Raw genomic sequence first — 18,397 nt, 5'->3', positions numbered from 1 at the left:
AGTGTAGAGAGAGAAAGTAAGAGTATTAACAAAAGCTTAAAACTAAATCCGAAAATTAAGTAAAGAGTGTAAATACGTGCTTAACTTCCTAAAACAAAACGTATTTATACTTAGGCTAAAAAGATAAAACAAATTAAATCATGGAACTCTTCAGAAACATGCGCCCGGTCAGGCGGAGGTTCGCCCGGTCGGGCGCGACTCAAGGCAAAGGCTTCTTTTTCTTCTATATGTCTCGCCCGGCCGGGCGCTTCTCAGGGCGAGGGCTTGCCCGGTCAGGCGAGCTCTCGAGCAAACATGGACCTTTTCACTTTTGGGCTATTTCTCTTGGCCCAATTCCGAATTTCCTCTTGGGTCTTGAGTACTTGGTCCATTGCCTTGATCTCTTCTATGCCGAGCCCTTAATCACTGATTTGATGACCCCAATCGGTCTTGGGCTATGAAATACGGTCATAATTCTCCAATGCTCGTAGTGGTTTATCATAAGTCCGGGAAAATGCTCCAAATCTGCAATTTCCTATAAAATAGTACCAAAACTACGAAAACACTAGAAAATGCATATTAGTAATAAAAGTGACTCCAAAGAGCCAATAATACTCCTAAAAATGACCAAGGGATGGGGGTAAAATCACTATATATAATGAACATATCATCTATACTATAACCTATTGGAAAAAAAAATGATCAAGTAAATAGACACAAATTACAAGCCCACACCATGAAGGAGTAAAGTCGGAATACCTTCCCAACATTGTCATAATGATGCTTCAACACTTCCCCTCTAGCAAGGGACCTTCTGCCCTTCAGTTTTAGGGATCTTCTTTCTCGATTGGCCTTTAAAGGCTGCTGCCAACTTCCTTTTCTTACTCTTCTGCTTCAAGTAATCCTTAATGACTAACCATCATCTTCCTCATACTCCGATTGCGTAGAACCAGAAGCTTCAGTAACAGGCTCCAATGCAGTTTGTTTCTGTTTACCTCTTTTCAGATTGGACTTCGCCTTAACAGCCTTAACAACAACACCTTTTGTATTAACAGCCTTAACAGCAACACCTTTTGAATTACCAGCATCCCCTTTTGACGTTCCAGACTTTGAACATGACTACCAAGTACCATAACAAAACAAATAACCACTGTCAGCTTACATATTAAAGAAAATAACCACAATTTTAATAGTTGAATTCCATAGGAACACTCACCCCCATCCGTTTCCAAGAAAAATTCTGAACTACAGACTTATTCCTCATCGTCTTCTTCGCTTTATAACAAACCCTATTTCAAAGGCAAAGTAAATACATTTTCATTTGAAGATAAATTAACAGAACTACAATTCACCCAACACCACATGCATCATTACAACCATAATTGGCACCCATGCATCATGCAACATTCTCAATAATAACTTTATAGGATCATAATTACATTATCTTAATCAGCAACACCCAGGAACTCAACATGTGCAAAAGCATTTATCAACACCAGCATTTCAATATAAACCAAAGGCATGTGCAAAACCAATTCAATCCTTGCTACAATAAAAATCAACTACTATGCAACTGGACATTAAAGAGAATTAAACGACCATTTCCATAAAGCTCAATGTCAACACATGTGCAGAACCATTATAAATCTAATCAACTAGTATGCAATGAAAGTTCTGTTAGACTCATACTTCCAACACATGTGCACATTATAGGCTTTATAGCTTATTCTCCCCAAATGATCCCAACCTCTCTCTGGCTCTAGTATTATTCATTTATTTGTTGTTTATGTCCAAGATGGAGTTAATATGCTATTGCTTAGCACTAACCTAGTGACTCTTAAGGATTAACCATGACCACACACTGATTAACCGCCACATATCTGCAACCGATAAAGGGTTTAATGTTACAGAAGTTTACACATTCTAACACATCAAAAGGGTAACTAACAATTGCATATGAATCGGCATGCACCAAGTACTTGTCCACTAATCAACCAACTACAGCTACAGGCACGCTAGAATTTGACGAAATGTTTTATTTCTGCATCATTCATTATTGATTTCCTCTATTATTTACAGTCTGGCAAGAAAAATAAGAAAATAAAAAAAAAAAAAAAAAAAATTGCCCTAGTAAGTGCATTGTAATCATTACTTTTCTTAGCTCTATCAACTTTATAACACCGGAAAATTTTGAGTAGCTTAAGAAAAGCATAAATACAATCACATGCCAAAATCCCAAACATATTATCCTATCGACTGTTCTTTCTTATAAAGTGCATGTATAAAGCATCAACATGTCACTGCCACAGTTAGTATAATCAGTCTAGTGGGAATTTAAAGAGAATATGAGGAGAGCTACTTACAAGAAGAATGGGATAAAAAAATGCTTCAACAAAAGTATAGAACAATAAATAACATGAGTAATATGTAAGCAAACTAGTACTAGACCAAAAAACTGTATGTATATATGGATCCAGAGCATAGCTCAAAGTTAGTAATGAAAACGAATTGGATCATAAATATAGCGGTCAATCATTTAACTACCCTTAAAAGGTTTCCCTTGCTTAATACTTATAATACTAAGTATTACTAATTTCTCTAAGGTCCGTATCACAACCACATAATTACCGGTTAGCAAATATAGATCATAAAGTTGAAGATATACATGTAGACTTGTAGAGAAACCCAACTTCATGAAACGTAACCATATCCCTAATCTACCCAAATGATATACTGAAATTCATTTCTGTGAAGAGTTTAAATTCAGCAAGTTGAGTCATTTAGGTCATTTTTCTTATTAAAAACAATTAATTCCACTTCCCTCTCTTTACCAACTCCCATATTCCAGTTAATATACAAACCCAATCAAATCAAACACCAATATGAAATGTGAATTTGGCTGGCAGCACTTTGACTAACACATGTATAAGCCCAGTCAAATCAAACAGCAATATAAGCATAAGTGGGTTCAAAACAAAAACCACAAACAATTTCAAATAGCCACATTCATAATCCCATTCTAAAACCACAAATTCAATTTAAAAGAACAAAATTTTCAAGGTAGCCAATAACCCAATTTTAATCCCCTAACTCATCGGCATTATAAAACCCTAATAAACTCAGTATTCAAAAGTCGAAATGCACAATTAAGCAAAAATCCATTAAACAAACTTCCATTTTCAAATAAACCAACAATCGAAATCAACAAAATTAACCCAGAAAGGGGAACCCTAACAAACTTGCATTATTAAATCCTAACAAACTTGTATTTTCAAATAATCAAAAGGGGAACCAACAAAATTAACCCCCAATTCAATCTCCTTCTTAATAACCCTAAAGTTTTAACTTACCCACAAAAACGACTCAACGTTCTTTGCTTCAACTTTTCACAAGGACGACCACACCTTGAACGAAGATAATAATTAGATAATTACAAGTTTCAACTCAAACTCCAAAGACCATGTTGAAGCGAATAGATAAAGACAGAGCTTTGAAATGAGGGAGAGAGGACAGAGAACGAGCTACAGGAAAGAGAGGACAGAGAAAGGAGAAAGGAGAGAGAGTGAGAGACTAATACAGTACAAATACAGTCAAGAAATACAAAAAAAGAAGTAGAAACGGGCCTGCAAAAATATAAACGGGGGATGACATGGAAATCCACCCAAACCTTTAAAAAGCCTGGGAAAACCCAAAAATGCCCCTTGTTATGCATAAGGAAATGCATAACGATACTCCCTTTAGACAAGCTCCTCAAAATTGGTGAGCAACATCAATATCGGGTTGAATTTGTTAAAAGTAGTTCATTACGGAGTACTGCGTTTAAGGTTAGATTCCGATGGGTTTTTCATTATTTTTTAAAAAGGAAAATTTAGAGTAATTGTTGATAGTAATGGACTTAACAAGTGGGTTTTAATTTGATTTCGGTATTAGAACTTGATATTGATGTTAGTACATTACTCGACTCGAAAACTTTTTACACGTGCTCAACTTGTGCTCGTTACTCGCTAAAGCTCAGTAATAGCTTGATCGACTCGTGCTCATTAAAGTTTCGAGTGAAATCGAGTAGCTCACGATCTTTTATTAAGGTTTAGGTTCTTCTAGGTATCATGGACATTATTCATAGAAAATTACTCAACAATTTTTTTATAAGGAAAATAACTCTAACGAAGTGTATTGTAATAACGTTGTATAAAATGTGTTATCAAATTGCTCACGAGCGTATCAATTCGAGCTAAAGCTTGTTCAACTTGTGATCATTAGTGTTTCATATCTAGCCGAGCAAATTTGAATCAAGTTTTTGAATGGGTTTTAACCAAGTCAAGTTCGAGTTGCTCACGACTACTCAACTCGATAAGATTATTAAACCCAACCGCTTCTAGTTGCAAAACAATTATGAGTAAGTCCTCAACTATTATCAAGCGTTTCCTATAGTATCCTCTGAACATATTGGAATTTTGGAATGCCCTGCGCCCCTGCCCTACTCCTACCTACATCATACAAAGTACATGTAAGTGAGCAGCTGAGCACAATATTGTATTGCATCTTCCAAAACATATTGCGTATAAAAATTAAAATTAAACTCAGCATTGATAGCAATAGATATAGTCAAAGCAGGTAATGTGTCGGATTTTGTTTAATTAGCAAAAATTGATACAAGTAGGGTAAAAACATATATAGTCAAACCAATTACACAAAGCAAAGAAAGGGTCGGGCATTCATATGGATATGCTCACATTCAACAAAAAGACTATCCTTAACTTAACAAAACAGACAAAAGATATACTCTATACACCATTCTCTGCTGCTCTTTTCGGGATAAGTTTTTCTATGATGCTCTTTAGTGCAGGAGCACTCGCAGTGCATTTCTGATCTTCAAAACAGGATTTGCCTTCTTCAGCTGCCTTGCATAGTTGGGGATCCAATGGCACTTTACCTAGAAAAGGGACCCCCATTTCTTGACACATCTTCATGGCACCACCACCACTACTGTCAAAAACTTCGCTATATGCCATTAAATTCAGCAACTCTGGTGCTCTCTCTTTCATGTATTGCAAAGCCCATTCGGTGACATCACTCTGTTCACTAGTACCTGACGGCTTCAAGAATTTGATATCTCTCAATGGTTGGCATAAGCCACTCATGTTCTCTACCACCCCAAGGACATTAATTCCAACTTTTTTGCAGAAGCTTACTTCTTTCCGTACATCAATCAAAGATACTTGCTGTGGAGTTGTGACAATAATGGCACCATCTATGCCAGTCTCCAGAAGGCATTGAACAATTGAAATGTGTTCATCAGAAGTGCCCGGTGGAGCATCAACCACAAGATAATCAAGCTCTCCCCAATACACATCCTTGAGAAACTGCTTGATAAGACCATTCTTGCGAGGGCCCCTCCAGATGACAGCTTCATCTGGGTTAGGAAGCATGAAACCAATTGACATAACACCAAGGTTGGACTCAACGTAACAAGGAGACCATCCAAGATTGCTCTGATGGATGTCTTGCCCTTCTAGGCCAAGCATTTTTGGTATACTCGGTCCACAGATGTCTATGTCAAGTAAACCGACCTGGTAATCCATGGCGGCTAAGGCAAATGAGAGCTGAGCAGAAAATGTGCTCTTGCCAACCCCTCCCTTGCCCGACAAAACCAGTATTTTGTGCTTCACTGTTGCCATTCTCTCTGCTATTGGAAGCAAGTCTGCAAAAGGATGGAAAAACATAGCCATTAGAGGTCTTGGAATAATAACATTTGGACATACCATATTTCAATGTAATACCAAAAAAAAAAATGGCAATAAAGGAGAACCAACATAATTATTATAGCATTACCCAGTCCAACAACAAGAGAGCAAGGGTAACATTATTACAACAACAAAAAAGCCTTAGTCCCAAAATGATTTGGGGTTGGCTAACATGAATCGTCATAAGGAATCGTCCGAAAAAGAATAAAGGACATAACAAGATAACCGGTTGAAAAAGTTTGAAAAAAGGTGTAAAGTTAAAGTGAGCAAGGGTATCATTAACAGTAAATAAAAACTTCATTTATACAATCACTTAAACAAGTCAGGGAAAAATAAAAATTAATAATTCAGTCCTCATTCGTACCACCACTATGTTCACTGGAGCCCAATTCGGATGACAATAGCCCCACTAAAGCCTAGACTGTGACCAACTGCCAGGAGAAACAGACAAATACAGTCAAACAAAATTCTTATTCTCTATCAAAGTCATGGAAGAAATGCGAGAGATCCCCAGACAATTAAGGTGCATGTCACAAGCATTTAGGAAGGAAGTGAACAAGATCTGTACCCAAAGCTCGTAAATTATAGGCAAAGTGAATAAAAATCAGTTGCAACGCGAGAGGCTACAAATTTAAGCATCAGATTCACCAAGGCAGATAGCAAGTTCAAGCCCTAAACCCATTGACCCCTATAAATTAAATTGTGCTAGATGGAATTGTCTCATAATAGTATAGTATTCATGAAGATCTAGCAAACAAGTCAATGGCATGTACAAATTCCAGGTCAATGTGAAGTTAAAGCAGTAAAGTAAGAAGCCTAGGTGAAGGGACACGAGCACAAACAAGGAGGTACTGCAGAAATGGAGCAAACACAATAATTATACAACCAGGGTCAAACACAGGGGAGAATCCCCAAAGGGGGGGGGGGGGCATGTCATAAAACATTAGGAAGCTTCCAGCCAAACGGTTGTTGTAGCCATTATTAAATTGCAACTAACAAGATTAACAAATTAGTACATTGTTTGATATTCTACCAAGGTATTTGCATGTTAAGATGGATGTGCGGGAAAACTCTAAGAGATAGAATCAGAAATGAAGTTATTCGCAAGAAAGTGGGTGTCGCAGGCATTGCATACAAACTAAGGGAAAATCGCTTGCGTTGGTTTGGGCATATAAGACAGAGACCCCATGGTGCACCGGTACGAAGAGTGGAAGAGTGGGATCATGGAGAGGTTAAACAAGGTTGAGGGAAGCCGAAAATGACTTGGTTGCAAGGAGTCGGGAAGGATATGAAGCATTTAAATTTAAGTGAGAAGAGGTATTTTGATCGTAAGGGATGGAGGAGGAACATTTTTGTGGATGACTATACGGAATAATCACTTGTGGTTCATGTAGCTAACCCCACTTATGGGATTAAGGCTTTGATTGATTGATTTGATATTCTACCACCCACTCAGTGCACCAACCAAAGTACTATACTTATCCATAGACCAACAATTTGAAATTCAGCCAAAATTAACAACACGGAAATACAACGGCTTTTGTAAAGGAGTTTTAATAATGGGTGTACAATGTCAATGTTATTGGATGTATCTTAGGGCATCATAAGAGGAGGAACAAACTGTTAAATAAGTAAACACACACCAAAGCAGGAAAATTTAAAAAGGAAAATTTAGAGTAATTGTTGATAGTAATGGACTTAACAAGTGGGTTTTAATTTGATTTCGGTATTAGAACTTGATATTGATGTTAGTACATTACTCGACTCGAAAACTTTTTACACGTGCTCAACTTGTGCTCGTTACTCGCTAAAGCTCAGTAATAGCTTGATCGACTCGTGCTCATTAAAGTTTCGAGTGAAATCGAGTAGCTCACGATCTTTTATTAAGGTTTAGGTTCTTCTAGGTATCATGGACATTATTCATAGAAAATTACTCAACAATTTTTTTATAAGGAAAATAACTCTAACGAAGTGTATTGTAATAACGTTGTATAAAATGTGTTATCAAATTGCTCACGAGCGTATCAATTCGAGCTAAAGCTTGTTCAACTTGTGATCATTAGTGTTTCATATCTAGCCGAGCAAATTTGAATCAAGTTTTTGAATGGGTTTTAACCAAGTCAAGTTCGAGTTGCTCACGACTACTCAACTCGATAAGATTATTAAACCCAACCGCTTCTAGTTGCAAAACAATTATGAGTAAGTCCTCAACTATTATCAAGCGTTTCCTATAGTATCCTCTGAACATATTGGAATTTTGGAATGCCCTGCGCCCCTGCCCTACTCCTACCTACATCATACAAAGTACATGTAAGTGAGCAGCTGAGCACAATATTGTATTGCATCTTCCAAAACATATTGCGTATAAAAATTAAAATTAAACTCAGCATTGATAGCAATAGATATAGTCAAAGCAGGTAATGTGCCGGATTTTGTTTAATTAGCAAAAATTGATACAAGTAGGGTAAAAACATATATAGTCAAACCAATTACACAAAGCAAAGAAAGGGTCGGGCATTCATATGGATATGCTCACATTCAACAAAAAGACTATCCTTAACTTAACAAAACAGACAAAAGATATACTCTATACACCATTCTCTGCTGCTCTTTTCGGGATAAGTTTTTCTATGATGCTCTTTAGTGCAGGAGCACTCGCAGTGCATTTCTGATCTTCAAAACAGGATTTGCCTTCTTCAGCTGCCTTGCATAGTTGGGGATCCAATGGCACTTTACCTAGAAAAGGGACCCCCATTTCTTGACACATCTTCATGGCACCACCACCACTACTGTCAAAAACTTCGCTATATGCCATTAAATTCAGCAACTCTGGTGCTCTCTCTTTCATGTATTGCAAAGCCCATTCGGTGACATCACTCTGTTCACTAGTACCTGACGGCTTCAAGAATTTGATATCTCTCAATGGTTGGCATAAGCCACTCATGTTCTCTACCACCCCAAGGACATTAATTCCAACTTTTTTGCAGAAGCTTACTTCTTTCCGTACATCAATCAAAGATACTTGCTGTGGAGTTGTGACAATAATGGCACCATCTATGCCAGTCTCCAGAAGGCATTGAACAATTGAAATGTGTTCATCAGAAGTGCCCGGTGGAGCATCAACCACAAGATAATCAAGCTCTCCCCAATACACATCCTTGAGAAACTGCTTGATAAGACCATTCTTGCGAGGGCCCCTCCAGATGACAGCTTCATCTGGGTTAGGAAGCATGAAACCAATTGACATAACACCAAGGTTGGACTCAACGTAACAAGGAGACCATCCAAGATTGCTCTGATGGATGTCTTGCCCTTCTAGGCCAAGCATTTTTGGTATACTCGGTCCACAGATGTCTATGTCAAGTAAACCGACCTGGTAATCCATGGCGGCTAAGGCAAATGAGAGCTGAGCAGAAAATGTGCTCTTGCCAACCCCTCCCTTGCCCGACAAAACCAGTATTTTGTGCTTCACTGTTGCCATTCTCTCTGCTATTGGAAGCAAGTCTGCAAAAGGATGGAAAAACATAGCCATTAGAGGTCTTGGAATAATAACATTTGGACATACCATATTTCAATGTAATACCAAAAAAAAAATGGCAATAAAGGAGAACCAACATAATTATTATAGCATTACCCAGTCCAACAACAAGAGAGCAAGGGTAACATTATTACAACAACAAAAAAGCCTTAGTCCCAAAATGATTTGGGGTTGGCTAACATGAATCGTCATAAGGAATCGTCCGAAAAAGAATAAAGGACATAACAAGATAACCGGTTGAAAAAGTTTGAAAAAAGGTGTAAAGTTAAAGTGAGCAAGGGTATCATTAACAGTAAATAAAAACTTCATTTATACAATCACTTAAACAAGTCAGGGAAAAATAAAAATTAATAATTCAGTCCTCATTCGTACCACCACTATGTTCACTGGAGCCCAATTCGGATGACAATAGCCCCACTAAAGCCTAGACTGTGACCAACTGCCAGGAGAAACAGACAAATACAGTCAAACAAAATTCTTATTCTCTATCAAAGTCATGGAAGAAATGCGAGAGATCCCCAGACAATTAAGGTGCATGTCACAAGCATTTAGGAAGGAAGTGAACAAGATCTGTACCCAAAGCTCGTAAATTATAGGCAAAGTGAATAAAAATCAGTTGCAACGCGAGAGGCTACAAATTTAAGCATCAGATTCACCAAGGCAGATAGCAAGTTCAAGCCCTAAACCCATTGACCCCTATAAATTAAATTGTGCTAGATGGAATTGTCTCATAATAGTATAGTATTCATGAAGATCTAGCAAACAAGTCAATGGCATGTACAAATTCCAGGTCAATGTGAAGTTAAAGCAGTAAAGTAAGAAGCCTAGGTGAAGGGACACGAGCACAAACAAGGAGGTACTGCAGAAATGGAGCAAACACAATAATTATACAACCAGGGTCAAACACAGGGGAGAATCCCCAAAGGGGGGGGGGGGGCATGTCATAAAACATTAGGAAGCTTCCAGCCAAACGGTTGTTGTAGCCATTATTAAATTGCAACTAACAAGATTAACAAATTAGTACATTGTTTGATATTCTACCAAGGTATTTGCATGTTAAGATGGATGTGCGGGAAAACTCTAAGAGATAGAATCAGAAATGAAGTTATTCGCAAGAAAGTGGGTGTCGCAGGCATTGCATACAAACTAAGGGAAAATCGCTTGCGTTGGTTTGGGCATATAAGACAGAGACCCCATGGTGCACCGGTACGAAGAGTGGAAGAGTGGGATCATGGAGAGGTTAAACAAGGTTGAGGGAAGCCGAAAATGACTTGGTTGCAAGGAGTCGGGAAGGATATGAAGCATTTAAATTTAAGTGAGAAGAGGTATTTTGATCGTAAGGGATGGAGGAGGAACATTTTTGTGGATGACTATACGGAATAATCACTTGTGGTTCATGTAGCTAACCCCACTTATGGGATTAAGGCTTTGATTGATTGATTTGATATTCTACCACCCACTCAGTGCACCAACCAAAGTACTATACTTATCCATAGACCAACAATTTGAAATTCAGCCAAAATTAACAACACGGAAATACAACGGCTTTTGTAAAGGAGTTTTAATAATGGGTGTACAATGTCAATGTTATTGGATGTATCTTAGGGCATCATAAGAGGAGGAACAAACTGTTAAATAAGTAAACACACACCAAAGCAACATGCAGTTTCAATCCAAAAAATCCATGTCCACACCGGTGACCCATACAACTACAAAGCATTCTGACAAATATAAACACACAACAAAGTAATCACATTCACTAGATGTTTAAGAGACTAAACTAGACAAGCTAACAACTAGCATGTTATTTATTCATCTCTTTCCCGGGGAGAACAACCAAATGTCTCAAATTATGAATCACCCAAGTTTGTACAACAGTACACGTACAGAGCCACACAACATGAAAACAAAATGTACACCATTGGACTCTAGTTTCAAGAATACCAATGCTCATAATGTGCCATTTCATGGAATAATATAGGTTAATGCGAATTTTCAAATTACAAAACAAACTCATCTATTTTTGTAACATTAATCTAAATACTCTAAAATATTGAATATGTTCCATTTGATGTATGCACGTCTCTGTAATATTTGAGTGAAAAAGCTATACCTCAATCCAATATCAAGTGGCGTACGTAAAAATGAATTTCAAAGCACATCATATTTCAAATTATCTGACTCTATTTTAATACGAAGTATTATCTCAATAGCAATCCGCTTATCCAGCATCTACGTACCTGGATCAGGGCCTTTGGGTGCAGTGGCACAAATTTGTTGATTTGGGCAGCCTTGGCATGCATCCGACTTTCCAGCTGCTTCAGATTGTGTACCCGGGCAGTCTGATAGCAAAAAAGACACTTAAATATTAACAAGTAGTTTAAGAAATAAACCTTAATAATTAGTGTAGCTTTAGAAAAGTTTAATATTGATATTGTTTGATAAACGGAACTAGGCCAGCCTTTTTTTATCACTTTTACTTTCTTCAAAAGTTCAAACAGCAAAAAGTATATATTTTGTCAAAGGTATTTTTTGCTAAATGTATAAACTAACTGCAGAGACTTATTTACTCCTGCTTTTTTTAGCCAAAAATGAAAAGATTGATTAGTATAAACATCAACACTGACCAAATGGACCAGCCAACCCCAAACCGATCATTGCTAAACAAGGACAATATACGAAATCAACGGAGAAGAAAACGAGAAAACTTACGTTCATTTGCATCTTCTGGAATGTCACCGTTCCCACTGTTCTCCATTACTTACCGCTGTAAAACTTCTGTAATTACAATACAAAACACGAAAAAAAAAAATAAAAAAAAAATCAACAACTAGAAAGACATAGTCCCAAAAAGATATGTGCTTGGCCATCGTGAATCGCCATAAGGAGCCATTCTCGAAATATGAAACAGGAAAAATAAAGAGATAGTTACTGAAACTTAAAAAAAGAAAAGTGAGAGTGAAAGTTGGAGAAGACAAGAGAATACACAAGGAGCAAGAAAACAAGGGTGGTATAATGTGGAAACCCAACAAAGGACTCCTCCTGGTTTTCTCCAAGTCTTTGCCTACCCCTCAAAATCCCATCACTTTGCCACTTTTTAAGCCTCCTAACTAGTTTGTCTTACATTGCTAAACTGCCTTTGGCAATACTAAACTATGATATAAAAAGGGTCATGTGTAAAATCATGACGTACTCCGATTGTAATAAGGAGCCCTTTTGTCTTTCCTATACTATAGACCACATAACTGCGCTAGCTCCCACATACATGCCCTAATATATCAATACATATCAAATGCCTTTCTTTGTTAAAGCCCACCAAAGTACTTCCCGAAGTACTCTATAATAATACTGAATCAACGAAAACCATTAGTAAATCATACTTATTTCAAAAGTTTTCCATATGTAAAACAATATACATTTCATGTAAGAAAATACGACAAAGATGGAAATAGAAACAATCAAAAAAAAAAAAGAGGAAATGATAAAATCTAAAGGAATTTTAAAAATAAATTATGATTTCATAGACACCAGGATAAGACTAAGACTAAAGAATCTAGATTTGGACCTTATTTGTACACTAATGCTCAAGGAAGAAAAATATTATCAAATGAGATGTCATAAAATTTATATAATGTTTAACCTCTCAAATGAGAAAATTTCATAATTATTAATACAAATTAAAGAAATTTAGTGATAAACAAACAAAAATAAAAGTTATTTGCTTAAATAAGTTGAACCGGACATCGCCCAAAACAAGTTCAGAGCTTGTCTACAATAAAAAGAAATACTATATTTTCACTTGTTTTCTGATAATCATTCCATTAAAACTTGATGCAAGAGAACCCAAAGGCTACAATAAGCATGACAAATCTAATATGTGCACACACCCATTGTAATACACCTTTAACTAGCATATTCAACCATAAACCGACAATGTTCTCCATATTTTGGGCGACTGAAAAACAGGAGGTTTCCAATGTTTAAACCAATAACACACCCACAAATTCAAAACTTGTCAACTTAAAGCAGAAGCATCCCTAAAATTGAAAGTGCTCCAGCCACAATTGACTTAAAGGTAGGCCTTACCAATTACAAGCTGTTAGTCCAATGGTCCAATCTAAAGACTACAAACACTTATACAGTTCAAGTTGATATATTTTAAAATTACTAATAACATATAATTATCTGAAAAAAAACAGAAAACACATTCTTCTAAGTATAGTCATTTCAATGAACTCAATTCCACCGGTTCACATATCAGTAACTACTTCCCGTATTTTATTCCCAATAATTCATCACAGCCCTGCTGTAAAATTTGGGATGGAAACATCAACAAAAATTGAGTATCACCACTTCATTTTATTCAAAATAATTAGCTTAAAAACATTCAAAGAATAAAGGATATACAATAAGCAACAACCCACTTCGATATCAGATTCTATCTTTCAGTCACCATTAGATTTCATATTAGAAATGAATAATGAAACAAGAGCAAATTAATGACTTTCACATATAATAACAACATTCAAATCTTTTCACCCTAGCATACTTCCAATATCCAAAAGACAACCACAAGTAAAAAGTTATAAACATAACATTAGAATCAAAATTTCCTTTCCTCAATCAAAATATTCGATTTATTCCCAAGTATATGAGTAAGAAGACCAATTATTTGTAAGTTGCAACTTCCCCATCAATTATTTCTGATTCGATTTCTCACCAATCTATCAAATTTAATCAATATTGTTTTAATTGAAGAAATGAACGTCATACGTAATTTCATAGTTGAATCGTAACATTAAAGGGTTCTGCAATACATTAACGACAAAATTTGATTCAATTATCAAATAATTTTAGGGACATTTGATTCAATTACCAAATTAGTCTCATAATTTTGTATTCTAGCAACATAATCGCTGGTTATAATGTTTCATAATCTTAGGAATTAGAACCAATAGTTGAGATTTTCGAACCCTAAACTTACTACACTGACAATTAAATTAAATAAAATGGATAAAAGATAAACCCTAGATTATGAAATTGATATGATGGTTACAAAAATAAACAACTTACCTCAGAAGCTGCTTCAATGGAGGATACAAGTATTAGAGGTCGCTTCAATGGAGAACGTCAAGTGCGCTTCAATGGAGAACTGAGAGAGAGAAACGTTTATCCGGGTTTTTTTTTTTAAGAAAAATTAATGGGAATAATCCCACCTATAGGCTGTTCGTTTTTAATAATCCTACCTTTGGAATATTTTTAAATAATCCCACCTTTACCCCCAATCTGCTCACAATGATACCAGGCGACGGTTACCTGTTAATAAGGTAATTTTTTATTATTTTTTTTTGGGTTTGAAGTACACGTGTTAGTATTTAAAAATATTCTTTTAGAGGTGTCATCAAGCAAGGAAGAGGAAGAGGCAGAAATCACAGTCGACATCTACACCGTCGTCGTCGCCGTCGAGATAGGTCAGGAAACTCAGGAGAGAGGCTGAGTTTTTGGCCTTTACAGAGAAAAGAGGGTTAATAAAATATTTTTAAAATGATTTTTAAAAAAAAAAAAAGGGAGAGAGGCTGGAATTGCAGCAACCATCAGGGAGGCCAGCCACCGCACTCGATCGGAGCTTGCAACAACCATCAAATCAGAGCTCACCGAATTGCAGCAACCATCACGGAGGCCAGAATAAGGACGGGGGATGGTGAGGAAGGTCAAACTCGAGCCGGGGAAAGGGGAGGGAGGCCGGAATAGGGACGGGGAAGGGGAGAGAAAAAAAAAAATTAATTGAACCACCCCATCCCAGCCCATTGCCAACACCACTGGCCACCCTAACCCAGCCCCTCACCCGAAACAACCGTAACCCAGCCCCTCACCGTCAACAACCGCGCGCTCACCAAAAACAACCCTAACCCAACCCCTCACCATCAACAACCGCCAACAACATCAATCGAAATTCGTAGCCCCACAAATCGCAGCAATAAGCATACAGCCTAATTCGAAATTGGCAGCCCCATATGATCGGCGACCCCACATAATCGGACCGCATGTGGTGTTTTCAGCGAAGGAGTGGGGGTTGTTGTGGTTTCGGGGGAAGAGAAGGTTGAAAATGGTTACGGTGGTTTCGGGGGAGTGGGGTTGTGGTGTTTTCAGTGAAGGGGGAGTAAGATGCGGTTGGTTTCAGGTGAAGGGGGAGTGGGAGTAGGGTTGCGGTGGTTTTAAATGAAGGGGGTGGAGCTGTAGTGGTTGTTTGGTGGTTTCAAATGAAGGGGGTGGGGCTGGGAAGAAGGGAAAGGGGATGGGGAAATGGGAAAAAAAAGTTTTTTTTTTAATTTTTTCTTTTAAAATATCTAACTTTAATTAAAAAAAATATATTTTTTTGACCATTCACAGGCCGCTATGTGTCATGTAACCTGTTACCATTAAAAAAGATCGAGCCCCAAAGGTGGGATTATTAAAAACGAACGGCCTAATGGTGGGATTATTCCCATGAATTTTTCCGTTTTTTTATTCTTACTGTTGACAATTAGAGCTAATTAATGGGTCAGAACCCCATTAAAAGTCCTGACTTGCCCTAGTTATAAAAGAGTTAAATCCATCTAGTAAAGAAATGGGGCGGGTCATAATACGGTCATGAGGTTGTCCAATTATGGGTCATGATGAAATTTGAAATTAAAAGTAAATCTCTTTTACAACATACAAATTACAGAGTATCAATATTCCTTCCCTCTTCGCCGAAAACACCACAGGTCGTCCGATTATGTGGGGCCGTCCGATTATATGGGGCTGCCTATTTCTAATTAAGTTGTATGCTTGTTGCTGCGATTTGTGGGGCTATGAATTTCGATTGATGTTGTGAGCGGTTGTTGATGATGAGGGGTTGGGTTAGGGTTGTTTCTGGTGAGCGCGAGGTTGTTGACGGTGACAGGCTGGGTTACGGTTGTTTCAGTTGAGGGCCTGGATTAGGGTGGCCAGTGGTGTTGGTAATGGGGCTGGCTGGGGTGGTTCAATTAATTATTTTTTCTCTCCCCTTCCCCATCCCTATTCCGGCCTCCCTCCCCTTCCCCGGCTCGAGTTCGACCTTCCTCACCGTCCCCCGTCCCTATTCCGGCCTCTCTCATGGTTGCTGCAATTCGGCGAGCTCCGATTTGATGGTTGTTGCAAGCTCCGATAGAGTGCAGTGGCTGGCTGGCCTCCCTGATGATTGCTGCAATTCCAACCTCACTCCCTTTTTTTAAAAAAAAAAATCATTTTAAAAATATTTTATTAACCCTCTTTTCTCTGTAACCTCTCTCCTGAGTTTCCTGACCTATCTCGATGGCGACGACGACGGTGTAGATGTCGACTGTGATTTCTGTGCCTCTTCCTCTTCCTTGCTTGATGACACCTCTAAAAGAATATTTTTAAATACTAACACGTGTACTTCAAACCCAAAAAATAATAAATTACCTTACAGGTAACCGGATAATTGGGAGCAGATTGAGGGTAAAGGTGGGATTATTTAAAAATATTCCAAAGGTGGGATTATTAAAAACGCACGGCCTAAAGGTGGGATTATTCCCATGAATTTTTTCTTTTTTTTTATTCTTGCTGTTGACAATTAGAGCTAATTAATGGGTCAGAACCCCATTAAAAGTCCTGACTTGCCCCAGTTATAAAAGAGTTAAATCCATCTAGTAAAGAAATGGGGCGGGTCATAATACGGTCATGAGGTTGTCCAATTATGGGTCATGACGAAATTTGAAATTAAAAGTAAATCTCTTTTACAACATACAAATTACAGAGTATCAATTTTCCTTCCATCTTTCCATTTTCTCAAGTACCATCTTCACAAAACAAATGAAATCTTTTGACGCTTCCTTTTCTCTGTTTTGTCCCCTCCCTCTTCTCTCTTATACGGTTTTAGTTTTCTTGGTCGTTTACAGTGGCGGAGCAGGATTTTCAACTTGGTGGGACAAAAAGCTTTAACTTGACAAAAAACTTAACGAAAAGAAAAAAACAAAAAAAAAAAAAAAAAACTCAAACACACAAATTGGTTAATACCTAACATTAAAATTCGACTCATTTTCATTGAGTTTCGGTCTTTTAAACAAGAATTGTCGAAGATCGGGTTGTTTACTAGTTGCCTTGGATTTGTTTGAATTAGGTGAATCTTTTGACATTTCCTAATTAAATTGAAAAATATATATCAATTTCCACATTCCACAATTCCACATCATTACATAATAATAAAACCTAAATTTCTAAATTTCTAATTCAACTATACATTTCAATAAATTCACAAAAACAGGAGAAAAAAATGTAATCAAAAGTTCACAAAATTAACTATACATTTCATTATTTCAATAAATTCACAAAAACAGAAGAATAAACAAGTAATAAACCAATTAACCAACAGATTTCAATATTCAGAGATTTCAATAAGACAATAAACCAACACATTTCAAAATTTCAATAGTTCAATACTTCAAATCTTCAATACCCAGAATAATTGAAAAAAAGTATAAACTATAAAACAATTAAACAAGTAATAAACTAATAATTCAGAGATTAAATTCAGATTTACATACCGTGAATTGGGTCTAGCGAAGTGAGCGAAGTCGAATGGAGAGCAGCGAGTCCAGCGACGAGCCGACGAACGGACGAAGCAGTGAATCACGAAGCAGCGACGCCGGCGACTCGACGGACGGAGGGACGGAGTGCCGGGAGTGGAGCCGACGAGCGAGAGCGGCGGACTGGCAGAGGATTTTCGAACTTCGAAGAGAGAGGAAAGAGGAAAGTTAGGTTTCACTTATCAGAGTTCAGTTTTCTTTTCTTCCTTCTTTCTGGCTTTCTGTCCGTTACTCTTCTTATTTTATTTTTTTATTTTTATTTTTTATAAAAGTAAGGGGACAGTTGTCCCTATGTCCCTTACTGACTCCGCCCTGGTCATTTAAATCGAAAATAATCTAATTTTTTTATTTATTCTTTTTCTTTAATTTAATACAGTTTTTTTTTTTAAATATGTCTTTTGTTTTATTTTGCTTTGATTTGCTCTGTCTATTTATGAGAGTTTGTCGTAAGTTTTTTTTTTTTTTTTGGGATTTTAATTGTCATCTATGGATGAGAATTTTATTTTTAGGGTTATGATATTAATTGA

At 37.1% G+C, this 18,397-nt stretch overlaps 2 protein-coding genes across 3 annotated transcripts; both read right to left on the bottom strand.

Annotated features, from left to right (window-relative positions):
- Positions 1-4,541: 4,541 nt before the first annotated feature.
- On the bottom strand, positions 4,542-5,723 carry LOC110694402 (cytosolic Fe-S cluster assembly factor NBP35-like). The gene has a single exon (XM_021871573.1). The coding sequence runs from the start codon at positions 5,706-5,708 to the stop codon at positions 4,764-4,766; it is 945 nt and encodes a 314-aa protein (XP_021727265.1). The 5' UTR covers positions 5,709-5,723; the 3' UTR covers positions 4,542-4,763.
- A 2,403-nt stretch (positions 5,724-8,126) lies between these two features.
- LOC110694401 (cytosolic Fe-S cluster assembly factor NBP35-like) lies at positions 8,127-18,127 on the bottom strand. Of its 2 annotated transcripts, none has more exons than XM_021871570.1 (4): positions 17,829-18,127; positions 11,974-12,039; positions 11,502-11,603; positions 8,127-9,227 (listed from the first exon to the last, which is right to left on the bottom strand). In XM_021871570.1, the coding sequence occupies exons 2-4, from the start codon at positions 12,017-12,019 to the stop codon at positions 8,311-8,313; spliced, it is 1,065 nt and encodes a 354-aa protein (XP_021727262.1). In that variant the 5' UTR covers positions 12,020-12,039; positions 17,829-18,127; the 3' UTR covers positions 8,127-8,310. The 2 variants fall into 2 exon arrangements, with proteins under 2 accessions (XP_021727262.1, XP_021727264.1); XM_021871572.1 differs by lacking the exon at positions 17,829-18,127 and adding an exon at positions 14,335-14,369.
- Positions 18,128-18,397: the final 270 nt, after the last annotated feature.

This window comes from Chenopodium quinoa, unplaced genomic scaffold (genome assembly GCF_001683475.1).
Source record: "Chenopodium quinoa cultivar QQ74 unplaced genomic scaffold, ASM168347v1, whole genome shotgun sequence".
NCBI classification, from domain to species: Eukaryota; Viridiplantae; Streptophyta; class Magnoliopsida; order Caryophyllales; family Amaranthaceae; genus Chenopodium; species Chenopodium quinoa.
Note: the sequence above shows the minus strand (reverse complement) of the source record. Positions and strands in the feature narration are given on the sequence as shown.

Excerpts from the sequence above, each read along its gene's own strand:
- LOC110694402 (XM_021871573.1), bottom strand. The coding sequence starts at position 5,708 with ATGGCTATGTTTTTCCATCCTTTTGCAGACTTGCTTCCAATAGCAGAG.
- LOC110694401 (XM_021871570.1), bottom strand. The coding sequence starts at position 12,019 with ATGGAGAACAGTGGGAACGGTGACATTCCAGAAGATGCAAATGAAC. Across the intron at positions 11,604-11,973 it reads TCCAGAAGATGCAAATGAAC|ACTGCCCGGGTACACAATCT; the intron begins GTAAGTTTTCTC and ends TTTTGCTATCAG. Across the intron at positions 9,228-11,501 it reads ACCCAAAGGCCCTGATCCAG|ACTTGCTTCCAATAGCAGAG; the intron begins GTACGTAGATGC and ends ATCCTTTTGCAG.